Source organism: Hypanus sabinus, chromosome 1, assembly GCF_030144855.1.
Source record: "Hypanus sabinus isolate sHypSab1 chromosome 1, sHypSab1.hap1, whole genome shotgun sequence".
Lineage (NCBI taxonomy): Eukaryota > Metazoa > Chordata > Chondrichthyes > Myliobatiformes > Dasyatidae > Hypanus > Hypanus sabinus.
The window spans coordinates 173,936,005-173,951,227 of NC_082706.1; the positions used below are offsets into that span (position 1 = coordinate 173,936,005).

The 15,223-nt window shown below is 37.7% G+C and overlaps 1 protein-coding gene across 5 annotated transcripts in view; it reads left to right on the top strand.

Annotated features, from left to right (window-relative positions):
• chd7 (chromodomain helicase DNA binding protein 7) overlaps positions 1-15,223 on the top strand; it is a 225,670-nt gene that overhangs the window by 30,748 nt on the left and 179,699 nt on the right. For all 5 annotated transcript variants that reach the window (XM_059981663.1, XM_059981655.1, XM_059981646.1 and 2 more), the window contains exon 2: positions 3,983-5,817. In XM_059981663.1, the coding sequence (XP_059837646.1) occupies positions 4,168-5,817 (1,650 nt within the window). In that variant the 5' untranslated portion in view covers positions 3,983-4,167. The remainder of the gene's footprint in view (positions 1-3,982; positions 5,818-15,223) is intronic.

Consider the following 15,223-nt stretch of genomic DNA (forward strand, 5'->3'; position numbering starts at 1 on the left):
TTCTGCACGTAGTGGTAACTTAAAAACAGTGCATAACGTGATTTTTGTTATAGCTTGGTTAGATAGATTTATCTGAATTTGACGATTGAAGTATCTTTGTGTTAGCAAATTTATTTTACAAGCTTAAATTCTGCCTATGAAACAGCTGGTGACATGGAGATAAGATTTCAGTTTGCAATTCAATTATTCAGCAACAGGAATGTTGTCTATAGTTTGCAGCAAGTGTTTGTCCTGTGTGTACACTCAGTAGCCACTTTATTAGGTACACCTGTACGGTTAATGGAAATTTCTAATCACCCTTCAGGTGGCAGCAACTCAATGCATATGAATGTGCCAAAATGGTCAAGGTTCAGTTGTTGTTCAGACCAGTCATCAGAATGGGGGAAGAAATGTCATCTAAGTGATTGTGGGTGCGAGATAGAGTGGTTTGGTCTTTCAGAAACTGCTGATTTCCTGAAATTTCCAAACACAGCAGTCTTTAGAGTTTACAGAAAATGGTGCGAGAAACAAAAAACATCTAGTGAGTAGTAGTTCTGAGGGTGAAAATGCCCCGTTAATGGGAAAGATCAGAGGAGAATGACCAGACTGGCTCAAGCTGACAGGAAAGCAACAGCAACTCAAATACCACCCGTTACAACAGTGGTCTGCATTAGAGCATCTCTGAATGCACATTATGTCGAATCTTGAAGTGAATGGGCTACAGCAGCAGAAGGCCACACTGGGTTCCGCTCCTGTACCGAATAAAGTAGTCACCGAGTGTATATAGTTGGCCTTCTGTATCCGTGGGTTACATATTTGCAGATTCAACAGATTGAAAATAATCGGAAAAAAATTCCAGAAAGTTCCAAAAAGCAAAACTTGAATTTGCAGTGTGCCAAGCACTTATGCTGAATCCACACAAGTAAAGTGATGTGGAGGCATACCCTGCTGTAGCCTCCTGCCATTTCACAGATCCTCAGTTTCTCTCCAGCACTTCTCATTAGAGCATTGCTCGCCTCACGTCTCATTCGATCGCTACTTGTGTTGTGAGCAAGCGGAAGAAGTTTAAGGCTAGAAAGGGATGGCTGGCTAGCTATGTAAAGCGCTACAGCCTCAAGAATTTAAAGATCATGGGAGAATCGGCATCGGCTGATGCTAAGGCAGTATCAGCATTCCCGGAAGAGCTACAATGGTTGCGTCTGTATTGAACATGTACAGACTTTTTTCTTGTCATGATTCCCTAAACAATGCAGTATAACAACTATTTACATAGTATTTACATTGTATTAGGTATTTTAAGTAATCTAGAGATGATTTAAAGCATACGGGAGGATATGCGTAGGTTATATGCAAATACTGTACTACGCCATTTTATATAATGGACTTGGGCATCCGCGGATTTTGGTATCCGCAGGAGGTCCTGGAACTAATCCCCCGCGGATAGCAAGGGATGACTATACTATTTCAATGCCAAATATGTAGACTCTATGTTTTTACTGGGAACGGTCAAGGGCTGTAAATTATATTTATGATATTCCATAAACTGGTCAGTGGGTTTTAATATTGTGTGAATGAGTCAAGATTGAAAGCATTTTAGAACTGATATTTCTTCTTGTATGTTGGGCAGATTGTTTTGTATTCAAGGAAGGTTCAGTGTTGAAAGTTGAATAGGTTTCTCCCTCGAAAAGTAAGGCCCAGGGGCATTTGATTACTGTGAGGGGGTGGGGATTTGGGGATGATGAAGTGGATGCAGTTGTACAAATTCTAGAAATGCACAACTGCCCTTAGTATACCAGTACAGTTTGTGGTCAAAGTGATATCCCTATGTTAGGTCTGGGTTTTTTTTGTATCAGTTACAATATAACTAGCCAGAAAAAGGCCACTCTTAACAGCAGCTAGCGGCCGATGAAAGTCTGTTTACAGTGGCGACCTTCGTCCATTTATGCCCTCTGGCACTCGTGCTGTCTTTGTACTGCCATCTATTCATGGAAGGTAAGTAGCTCTCTATCATGTAAGCTGTACTCTGCAATAAAAAAGCAGATAAATTATTTTCCACCACAGTAGGCACTGGGAGAGAATAAATTGGAATGTGGTGGCGAGTTTAAAGGAAGCTTATTTGAGTTTGAGCCCTGTGAAAGTGTGGGACAGCCCTTTAAAATAGATGATTAAAACCTCTTGAAGAGTATTTGGTACACAATGAAATAATTGGTTTGTTGCACAAACTAAGAAGAACATTGTTGACAGTGAATTGTGGTTTTTTTCCCCTGTGCCTCAGCATGTAGACATTGGGCTCCGCCCCTTAGTGCCCTAGTAATTTAGTCTCTGCTTTATAAACAAATATAATTGCCTGGAAATCTGTTGGTGCAGGGCTGTCACTAGAATATGGTAGTGAAATTACCTCCACCCTTCCTTCCCTCTACCCACTTTATGCATTGCACTGGCATATTAAAATACTTTGTATGAATAATGAGCTGAGGTGAGCCTCTGCTTTTTGGTCATTCTACACCCTTGAATCTTCCAGCCCTGTGTTTTCTAGATTTGTACTTATTTTTCTATGTGCAGCCATTCTCCTCCAGCAGAAGTGATTAAGCATAATTGCACTTGAATATAAAGAAATAGGTCAGTTCGGGCAGATGGTTCTGAAGCTGTTTTGTTTCATGCTGTGCAATTGTACTTGTGAATGTCATAGCAGACCAGAATGCTCTGAAATGATGTTGAGCAATGTACAGTGTCAAATTGAGAGATGGTGCTCTTGTTCAAATTCATGGTAAAGTATTTAGAAAACCAGTGTGTTTGTCAGCCCTATCCTTCTTGATAAGAAGAGGGGACAAAGTGATTAGTGGAGTAAGTAGAAGCAGCACTTGACTGTGTTGTTCAAGAAATTGTTTGATTCATTGAAGTGGTTCTAAAGTACCAACTTGGCTCTGAGATTGCAAATGTTTTATAAAACAAAGCTAAAAGGACTAATTGGATCACATTTTTGAATTCTCCATGGTCTTACAGGGGTTAGCTATGGTTCTGACTTAGTAGGTGTTAGCATTCACTAATAAATGGTCATCTTGTTCAGATTTATCTGACTGGTAAAGTAGTAGTTAAAGAGTAATAGGCCAGAGACTCCAGATGGAGCATGCTTGCACTTAGTCACAAATGGAGCTTGTTACATCACTGATAATCTGTTTGCCTGGAGGTGAGTGATGAACCCTGTGGCTGTGCTTCCTTTGTTCAGATCATTTCAAAAATATGGCCTGGAATCTGAAAATCCATTATGTTGACTAATTATAAAATCAGCTGTATGGGGAGCATGCTTATTCTCTTTATCTATCTAAATAACCTGTCAAATATTCACAAGTGTACTAACTATTGTATATATTGAATTAGAAGAAAGTGCATGGTTGCAAAAGATGAATTTAGATAAATATTTCGGTCAATTAGCATTCTAAACTTCGTGTGGGTCATGCATATGTGTTGTAGACTCTGATATTTGTGGCATGTGTTCTACAAATTTTCATTAAAAATGTAGCCATGTAGAAGGGTTGAATTTTATCACCAATAATTCTGCTTGCATTTCTAAACATAGGGCTGATGAGGTTAAAGTCACAGTGGAAGAGGTTGGAACATTTTCTAGGCATTACTGTAGCAGATGGAGTACTCTGCTGTTTTCATACAGCTGCTTGCCTGGTGTGGTGGCAGCTGCTGTGGCTGCAATTTCTGTTCTTTTGTTTTGCAACCAAGAACGTAGAGCTGAGGAGTGTAATGAAGAACTAATTAATGGGCCAGGTTACTGTTTTCATTAGTTTTGAAATTGTATAGCATGCTTCTAGTAGAAATTACATGTAAAAGAAAACTACTCAGTACTGTTAGTTTTCTTTCTATAAAGTTTTAAGTTTTGGATCTACTTTATGTCAGAGGAAGGGGTCATTTTAACACTGCCTTAATGATTGTCTGTGTCACGTTATTCATTCCATTTGTCCCCAATTTTATTTTATTTTCATTTTCTCCCTAGGACCTCTATCCAGACTTTGCCTGATACTGAATTGTCCAAAAGAATTAAGGAAATATGGAGTGACATGCAGGAGATTAGTCATAGGATTTAAGGCTTTCAGGACGTACACCTCGAAAGGAAGCAAGTGAGGTGAAACAGAATAGTTCACTTTTTGTGCCACTAGGAGAGCTACAAACACAAGGAAGATGGCAGATCCTGGTATGCTGAGTTTGTTTGGTGATGATGGGAACATTTTCAGTGAAGGGCTTGAAGGTCTCGGAGAATGTGGTTTCTCAGAGAATCCAGTGAATGCACTTGGGCAACAACTACCAATGGATCAAGGATTTGGCTCCATGCAGTCTCCCCTCCATCATCCCCCACCTACTCAGACTCAAACTAAGCTGACTCATTATGATCATTTTGGTCCGTTTGAACAGCAGAAAATTCATCTAGTAGATCAGCCTAACCGAATGATTGGTAATACTCCTGGGAATGGCATGGCATCGCCTCATTCACAATACCACAATCCCTCAGTTCCACCAGTCCCTCACAGTGGAGCTCAGATGGGAGTATACCCAACTATGCAGAATGAAAGGTGTGGACAGCAGTTTGTGGACAGCAGTTCCATGTGGGGACCACGAGCTGTCCCAGTGCCAGACCAGACACGACCTGCCTTCCAGCAACAGCAGCAGCAACAGCCACCACCTCAGGGGCAAGCACATGCTCAACATATGCAACAGATGGGGAATTACCTGACGCGTAGTGATTATTCTTTGCAACAGCACAACCAGCCTCAGCAGCAGAGGGTGAACCAATTCACTCAGGCACAAGAGGCTCTTAGTCAGGGAAATCCTTTCATGGGAACTTCAGGGCCAGGTCCCTTATCCCGCATGCCACAGCAAACTCCCAACATGGGCCCTTCCTTGCGTCATACTCCGTCACAGCAATACCACCCACACCCCCCTCCACCGAATACTCTCCATGGGGATTCCATTGCTCACAGTCCTAGATTTTCCCCTAGTCCTTCTCAGCAAGCCAGTAGCAGGCAGCAAAACTTAAATTTTACTTCGCGTAGCCAGGCAGTACCTTCACAGTCTGTAAGTAGCTCAGGGCAGTATTCACAATATCCTTATAGTAACATTAATCAGGGATTAGTTAACAGTAATACAGGGATCAATCAAAACCTAGGCCTTAATAATAACCCATCTGTGAATCAGGCAATACCCCGCTATCCAAATACTGTTGGATTCCCAGCTGGAACCAGCCAAGGATTAATGCACCAGCAGCCTATACATCCAAGTGGTCCACTTAACCAAATTAACGCACAAACTATGCACCCAACACAGTCTCAGGGAACATATGCTTCTCCATCTCCAATGTCACCTATGAAAGCTATGAATAACCCAGCTGGTACCCCTCCACCACAGGTTAGGCCAGGCAGTGCTGGAATGCAGCTTGAAGTTGGAAGCTATCCAAACATGTCTCTCCCACAACAACCACATCAGTCCCCAGGTACCATGGGACTTGGACAGAGGAGTATGGGTCCCAGAAGCATTCAGACACCACAGTACATGAGCCCTTCTGTGCCACGTGATATTGGGAGCCTTCCAAGACCAGTCGGCGCATTGGGTCCCAGTGGGAATCATACAGATCAGGTGATGCAGGAACGCATCATGTCTGGCCAACAGCACCCAAATCAGCCTTTTCAGCCTCAGTTGCCAACTTGTCCACCAGTGAAACAACATCCAACGGTGCACCATCAAACTTCTCCTTCACCTCATCAGCATCAGCCATGGGTACAGTCACAGCATTCATCACCCAAGGCTACTTCGCAACAGGTGTCTGCCCAACATCAGGTGAGTGATCTGCCTGAATTATGTCAGTTGTGAGTAATCAAAATGTGCTTCTCTATTGCATGTTATTAGCTGTTAAAGTATAAAAGCTTATCAATATTTCTGTTAAAGTTGGGGCATAGGGTTGCAAGTGAATTAATGTAATTATCAACTGTTTGAAATTTTCATTTGCATACGGCTGGCATTAATGTTTTACAATCAATTGAAGAAAATCTACATGTTGGTGTGTTGTTGAAATGGGGAAGCTTATTTCAGTGTGGAAATCCCCAGGTCAATTAAGTGCTCCAGTAACTAGGATAGTGAGGACTCTGCTATAGTATTCACCAGTGTTCTTGATCTGTGGTTATGTCTGTGCTGTTGATATTGTTCATGCCCCTATTCTTTTGAAGCTTACAATTGATGCTTATTTACTGTTGAAATCTCCTCCTCACTACTCTTCATGTATAGGTTTCCTGGAAGGCACCTTGCTCATCCATTTCTGCAGGTTCTTTTGGCTCTACTTAAATTTCGTCAGTCTTGTGCATTGTGCTTATTTCCTTCATGCAATTTTCCTGAGGAAATATGATCAATTTATTACTCAATCTCCAACCTTCCCTTTCCTTTGAAATTCTTCTATGCATTGTAACTTTGAGTGGTGTTCCATGATTTCTGTTAGCCTATTCAATCTGTTTGCAATTGCATTGCATACTTTTCCAAGGATCAATTGGTCAATTATTGGGGGCAGTCTTTTTCCTTTGCATATTTGTGTTTCAATTTTTTCTTACCACTTCAGTATCAACTATTCCAGTATTTTGCAGCTCCTTATTCACCTTGTGTGATCTAACAGAAGGATTATATTGTTACTGAAGGTGCCTATATATGTTGAATTTGTATGCTTTGTTATTGAACTTCTATTAGTATAAAACCTCTTTCCTGTTAGGTCAACTGTTTGCTGGACTCTTGCAGCTCACTGCCTTGGAGATATTGCATCAATGGTTTTGTTTTAATGGCTATAGATCTGGCTGGTTTTTTTGGCTGAATAAAGTGATAGAAGGATCTGTATAGTTTACTTTGACCTCTGCTCCAGCACTGCTGAGTCAAGGCTCAACACAAGTTATAGGAATAGCACGTCGTATTTTGCTTGGGCATCTTCAGCCTGTGTTGCTCCAGATTCCAGCATGTGCATTCTTTGTATCTACAACATAAATAGATTTGGATTTTCTCTGGCGCATTCACTGCATGGCCATGGCTTTTAGAGCTACCAACTTCATTTCTTCTCACCTGTTATAATTACAGTATCAAATTAATATCCTGTAACCTCTGATTTTATAAAATTGTCTGTAAGATGGGATTCCCAACCTTTATACTATGAACCCTAACCATTAACTGAGGGGTCCATGTTTGGAACCCCTGCTCTAAGGTCAACTCATGAGAAAATCTTCAGTGCTAAAAAATAGCAACACACACAAAATGCTGGAGGCATTCAGCAGGTCAGGCTGCGTCTATGGAAAAAAATAAACATTCAATGTTTCGGGCTAAGTCCCTTCATTAGCTTCCTGCATTAATCTTATAATCTTGTTGAAAGTACATTATTTTCCCTTTGAGCATAAAATAGTTCATATAAATACCTTTCTTTCAGTGACTTGGGGAAGTACTACTTAAATAACCACTTGAACATTACTGAATTTTGTTAAGACAGAAAATTGTGAGAAGTTTTTATTTCCCAGTATCTTGGGATGAGGAAGTAGAATGGATAGTTCCTCTTCATTCGGAAAAGAAAATGTTAGTTTTCAGTACCTGTCATACTTCATTGTTCTCAATTTTGGAAGATATTGTTGCCTAAAGTTTCCTTAAGGATGTGGGGGTGGTGTTGCTGGTTGCCAAACAAAAATATTGATTATGCTTTGAAAAGTTGCATCATTGAAGACTGATTCACTGATCATCTTAAAGCTAAAATAAATTTAAACATTATCAATGCCTACAAAAACCCATTGCACAAATGAAACCTGATGCACTGAATATTTTCCTAAGGGCCAATATTAGCTCAAATGTTCAGAGAACTTTTTTAGCTGTTTCAAGAACTGAACAAACCTTAGAAAGCGAAATAGCTCATCATAATCAATTCTTCAAAACTTCAATTCATTTATGGTACAGTATCATTTTAGAATCAGTTTTTACCAAACAATGAATTACTTATGAGTGGACATGAAGAGGGTGCTTCAAAAAGTGGGAGAGTATAGAGCCAGATGGCATAGGCTTTGAATAGAAGAATGTCCCTTTAGAACAGAGATGCAGAATTTCTTTAGCCAGATGGTGGTGAATTTGTGGAATTCATTGTTACAGACAGCTGTGGATGCCAAGTCACTGGGTATATTTAAAGCAGAAGTTGATAGGTTGATTAGTAAAGACATCAAAGGTTATGGGGAGAAGGCAGGAGGCTGGGGTACAGAGGGAAAATAAATCAGCCATGATGGAATGACAGAGCAGACACAATGAAATGGGCCAAATGACTTAATTCTGCTCCGAAGTATGCTAAGTACTGAAAACTAATATTTTCTTTTCCAAATGAAGAGGAACTATCCATTCTAGTTCCTCATCCCAAAATGGTGGGAAAATAAAACAAACTTCTCCCAATAATTTCATGTCTTAAAATAAAAATTCAGGTTTTATTTATTAGTTATCTAATTTTTACAAGACTTGCTTTGTACCTTTCTGCTTCAAGACTTGGTTACTTTTAGATGTCATTGAAAATATTTGAAGAAACAATTTGATTCCATATTGTTTGTTCCTGTTCCCAATGCCATAGCTGTAAAGTTTTGTAGTATAGATGTAACTGCATTTGATTTTCAGCCAGATGTCATTGTCCATTGCTGTATATATAAAAAAAATACTTTTATACCATGTTGCATATTTTTTGTGCTTCAAAAGTCATTTAACATCACACCTAAATCATTGGACTTTTATGTCAGGTGAATGAGTACATGGAATTTGAATGATTACTTTGTTTCTCTTTTGCTTATTGGAAAAGTGGCATTTTTGTTAAGAAAAGTTTTGCAATGGTACCAAAAAGTGCTCAAAATATTTATCAGGTCAAGCAGCATCTGTGCAAATGTTTTCAGCTGGTGATGTTGTACCTGATCCAGGTGCGTTGTAACAAACTTACTTCTAAAGAGGATGAGTTGGAGAGAACTCTAGGTACGACAGTAGTAGGGTGGAGATTGGGACTGAGTGACATAAAATGGTACTTGCACCACTTTAGAGATGTTACTGAAGATGTGAAGTATGTTAATTAGAGCTGATCTATGGCAGCTATGTAAATGACGATGAAATCACAGTTGCTGCAAATCTAGAATTAAAACTGAAAGTACTGGAAATACTCAGCAGGTTAGGCAGCACCTGTGGATGGAAAGAAAAGTTAACATTGTAAGCTGATGGCCTTTACGGTGCCTTTCCAAGTTTGACAGGACCAGGGAATTTCAGAGGAATCTGTAATGTTAATTTTTTTCTCTCTAGACTTTTGAGTATTTCAAGTATTTTGTGCTTTTGTTTCAGATTTCTAGCATTTTTGTTGATTTTCAAAATATTAACAGCCCTGTTAGTCAATTTGAACCTAGTGGAATTTTAACTGTGAAGCAAAACCGCACATTTGCCAAATCTTGATCTTTTGTTCCTTGTTTCAACATACAATACCTACCAAAGACTGGAGCAAGAAAAAAAGCTAATTTTCTGAAATTCCAGGTGTTTGATTTTTATGTGTCTTGGATTGTTCTATCTTGACACCTTTGAAATATTCATGTCAAAAATTTGTTTTTTTTAAACTAAAAATCTGTTTTGAAGATTAATCTGTACAGGATGGTAATAATCTCTATAAAATCATGAAATTTCAAATTATTTTAAGAGGTCAAATTTTGTATCATGCAGCATCCAGTTTAGTAATGTCAAAATACATTGGCTGTGGAGTCATATTTGCAATGTAGTTAAATATGGGAATTGTATTTTTTACAACAGTATCAGAGTTTATCGAAAAGAATGACCTCTTAATGTATATTGAATAATAGAAAAATATAATACAGTAATGTCATAGGATATTTAGTGGCACCTGATCATTTAAGTGGAAAGATGTTTAAAGATGGCATCTTGAATATACTATCTCTTACAAGAAAGTTGGAAAGGTAAACAGTGAGGAGAATTCTGATGAATGATCTCTGCTCAAAATGTTGACCATTTACTCTTTTCTATAAATGCTGCCTGACCTGTAGAATTCCTTCAATATTTTGTGTGTTGCTTGTATGTCCAGCATCTGCAGATTTTCTGTTGTTAGTGAAGAGGATACATGGTCTGCAGAAGAGTATTGACAAAATGAGTGACAATTGGCAAGTAAATAATAATTAAGGAAAATCAGAGCCAATACACTTCATGAAGAGTAGAAAAGCTTTCCTTTATGCAATGAAAACTGGAAATTAGTTTTGTGGTAGAATCTTGATGTGTTCAGAAACCATATAAATATTGAAATACAATGAGCAATTAGGGATGCAGGTATCTTGATCTTAATTGTAAAAGGCTGGAGTATAAACGGAGAGAAGTCTTGCTAATTTTGTATAGAGATTTGGTGAGGCCATGTTTGAAAACTCGACACTCTTGGTTGCAGTACCTACGTAAAGATATTTGGAGTTGCTGGAGTATAAATTCACATCTATATTTCTGATTTGGGGGGTTGGGGTCATTCTCTTATGGAAAGAGTGAAAGTTTGAGAAAAATTGGGGAACATTTGAGGACATAATGATAGGGAGATGCTAAGAAGGGTTTTTTCAGGCAGCAGTCCAGAGTCAGGAAACATAACTCATCCATAAGACATTAAGAATGCCCTTCCTTGAAATTTAGGACTGGGATAAAGCAACATTCCTTTTGTAGTTTTGTCATCTTAGGAATTCATTTTCACCAAAGACTATTTATGGTTTTTAAGTAGATTCAAGTATGAGATTAATTGACAGTTTTTCCGCGTGAAGAGAAATGGGTTATGGGAGTTGGGCAGGAAATCCTGCGTGAATGGGATCTCCTTTTATCTTGGTGTCAGACCTGATGAGCTGTGTGCCATATCCCTATTTCTGTTGGTATGAAGCAACTTGTCAGTTATGTTCTAAAATTACTATGTCCCAATTGTGTGAAGCTTTAACTTGTGAACAGCATTGAACCATTGATCTAAATTGTTAATACGACTTCAAAAAATTACAAAATAAGATATTAGCAAGAGGGATTCAAAGTCTTGTGCTGAGGTAGTACAATATACTTTGTCAATTATAAAGGGATGATTTCAAGGGGCTTCATTAAAGCTCAAACCCTCAGCAATGTGTCAAAGAGAAAAAAATACTATTAAAGAATTTGGTAATAGTTATCAAGGTAGTAGGCTGAAAACACATAATCTGCACATTGTTTTCAAAGTTCAACATTAAAATATAGCCTAATTTGGGAGATTAGGCATGTTAGTATGCTAAATGTTACTGTTTTTTTATTTTCTCCTGTATATGAGATTTCTTATTGTTTTGCTGTGATAGAAATAGTGATCAGATTCAGGTGTGTGTCAACCTCCTGTCTCTAAATAGTTTTATAATTGAAACAGGTTTTGCAATCTTCATCGTATAGGGTAATTTACAATTTGAACAAAATGTTAATGTTGATCTGTGCTGTTGTGCATAGAAATGTCCTGTAGTGTTTAGTGTACTGGAAGAGGCAATTGGTGAATTTGGGACTACAAATCCCAATTTATAGCAATATTCTGACTGATACACTACTTTTGTGAAAATTGTACAATTTTCCCCCTTGTGATGCGGGTGCAGACTGGAAATATTAGGTATATATTGTTTGATCTTAAACAGTTGTAGTTTGTATATCAATCTGGTACCAGTTGAAGAACAGGCTTGTTTTTGAATTAATATAAGAAAAACTTTAGACATAAAATTCTCATTTATACTGTGTTCATTTATTCAGAGAACATTTTAAGCAGTTTTGGGCTTCTTATCTAAGAAAGGATGTGCTGACATTGGAGAGAGTTTAAAGGAAGTTCCTTAAGACTGATTCTGGGATTGAAAGGCTTATCATATGATGAATGTTTGATGGCTCTGGGCCTGTATTCACTGGAATTCAGAAGAATGGGGGAGGGTTCTCATTGAAAACTATTGAATGTTGAAAGGCCTTGATAGAGTCCCCCACCATAGGAAACATCCTCTCCAAATCTACTCTTAAGACCAGAGAGCACAGCCTCTAGATAGAGGGGCACCCTTTTAGAACAGATGAGGAATTTCTTTAGCCAGAGAGTGGTGAATCTGTGGAATTGGCAGCTGTGGGGGCCAAGTCAATGGGTTAGGTTAATAGATTCTTGATTGGCCAGGACATGAAAGGATATGGGGCAAAAGGCAGGAAATTGGGGCTGAGGGAAATGGAGGAGCAGACTTGAAAGGCCAAATGGCCTAATTCTGCTCCTATATCTCACGGTCTTAATATTAATGTATTATATTTATTAATATGCCAATTGTAAGTTGATGCAAAATATGACAAAATTGTCAATTGAAATTGTCAATTAATTGACAATTGAAATGGAGAAGTAAATTTTCAATGCATTGTGTAAACTTGCATTACATGAAATTTATCAGAAAATCCATCCACTTGACCTGCATGTCTGTACTAATAGAAATGGAAAATAGAAAATGCAGTCAAGCAACATTTTCTGTTCATCAGATAATTGCATTGTGATAGCTAATGAAAGCTTTAAAAAAGCTTTTGATGGAAGCCAAATCATTGATAATATTTTTTACTTAACTATTTGAGCATGCACTGCTGTTTTTTCTTTGATTTTCTAGCTCCAACAAAAACCACCTGTAGTACAGTAAAGAAATTGCAAGGTTTACTCAAATCTCTTTGAGTTAAACTAGCTTTGGCAAGTTGAATCCTATAAGTGGTAGAATTTTTAGAGCATTCTCAGGGTAGTCCTCAGTCGCAGGTGTTAAAAGATGATTATTAGAGGAAAGAATCTTGTTCATTTTGCAAATGGGTTTACTTTCTGTGGTAACATTAAAAACTTTGCAAAAGTATTCTTTAAGAATCTATGACTACTACCTAACAGGAAATGGCAGTTTTTGGAGTGTGAATACTAAAGTTTGAAAAGACAGGAAATGCCAAAATGGATTTTTTTTTTCAGAACAGTTTGTGTTGAAATCAAAGTTGTATGTGGTTGCTGTAACTTGAGGGAAAGTGCTTATTCAGTTTACAATCTGATCCATGTACACTGCTTTTCTGCTACAACACTGCAGGGAAGATGTTCAGGGCAGTTAAAAGGACCTGTCAATAATTCTTTACAGGCATACAAAGTAATATTTTGGAGTATTGGCATTGAAAGTAGGGCTAGGAGAAATGAGAGTTTTAACAGCTTAATTCTGTTCTTGTCCATGAATGTCCATCAGGTTGTGATAGTACCCAGACTTGAAGTCAATGTGTTGAATGTTAGATGTGTCTGGGAGCTGTTTATAGACAGGAGCTGGTGTAGCTCTTCATATAAGTAAAATCAAGCATTCAAATGTTAAGAATTCTGCTTTTGTCCCTTCTATTATGTAGTTTTCTAATAGTAAAAGTTTACTACTTTTTCCAGTGATTTGACTGCCGATTTTGATTTCTCGCAAATGTATGATTGTATTAATATGTAGCATTTCCGGGTGAGCAACTTATACTCACTTTCCCACACTATTCATTGAAGATATAGCATAAATATCACACGACCAAAATGGATGTTCTTTTTGGTGAACTTGCAGGTCAGCTAGAAAACAAAATGAAACCAGTCCGCTTCATTACAACTGGTCCCACTTAATAGAACTATACAAAATTATCAGAGCCAAAGACGTGATAGATAATCAGGATCTTATTTCCAGTGTGAAAATATCAAATAGTAGTGTTTTATAGTGTTTAGGTGAGATAGAGAACATTAAAAGAAAATTTACATGACATGTTATTTTACAAAGTGCTAAGTACCTACAGTGCACTCGAGGGAAATGGTGGAATTGTAGAGCAATGTTTGAGTTATCTGGAGAGACACATGAACAGGCAGGGTACTGAGAGATAGATAATGAGCAGGCAGATGTGGAGTTTAAATTGGCATCATTGGCACATGCATTATGGGCTGAAGGGGCTGTTCTGTTTTATGCTTTTCAAAGTATTCTTGAATAGTTGGGTGAAAATTTCTTCTCTTTCCTCGGTAAATATGTTATACAGTTATTCTTGCTCACTTAGCAGTCATGATTGAAGACCTTGCTGTCTACCTGCTGTTTACTTTTCTCAGTAGGTCATTAGGATAGCTTTTTTAATATTTGGTTATCAGAGAGATTGTGGATCTTCAAAGCCTTAGCGTCTGATTCTCATTTTAGAAATGTGACTCTAGGTGAAACCTATGGATTTGGCTGAAATTACTGTGAAATGAATTGGCATTTCCTGTTCAAAATTTAATTGAAAGAAAACTGGAATGTGTTATGACAGTACAAAAAGCAGTTTTATCTCCCAGAATTACCTTCCCACTTGAACTTAATGGTGACTGAAAAGAAAATGAAGTAGTTTATTTGAATGTAGACATGGGGAAAAATTTATCCAGTCTGTTTGTATTGGAAACTCATTTGATCATTTAATAAATTATACACCATATTCCCTTAATTCACTTCATGATGTTAATCACTCTAAGACACTACTGACTGTAATGTAGAAATGCAGCAGCCATTTTGAAGACTGTTTCATCTGACCAACAGTTCTCATAAATAACCATGTCATCTGCCTTTCATCGAGCCATTGAAGAAATTGCACCCTTCAAATAGCATTAAAATGTTTCGGATGTCTTAAAACCTTTTGGTTTATTTCATCTGAATACTTTTAGTGATTTTTCTCAATTCCAGAATTCATCCATTTCCCCTTCCAATACTTCATATAGGTAAAAACACTAGGTGGCACTCTGCTCTATGTTGAATCTTAGATTAAAGTTAGTTAAGCTATTTTGTTTAGCTAGTAATCTCCAGATTCTGTTAACCTGATATTATACTACATGATACTACTTTCAACTAATATTTTAAGGTTTTTTTTTCAGTCTGTCCTAAAGGGAAAATCTAAAACTTAGAATTCTCCGTTTTTGTTACCAGTATCTGAAAGGTTAAGATTGGTGGAAATAATATCCCTAATCTTAATATTTCAATGTTCTGTCTGAGCTATAGATGTCCTTCTTTTTGACAGTGCGTGTGATTGTACATTTTGAAATTACTCTGAAGTAGTGTGTCTCGATTCTATTAATGGCTCCTGTTCGTTGGTGTATTTCATTATACACAGGTGCTAAATTACTTGTGTTTATCAAGTATCTAGTTATTTGAAAGATATCTGCATCAGTTTTACCAATTTGGATAGGTTACTT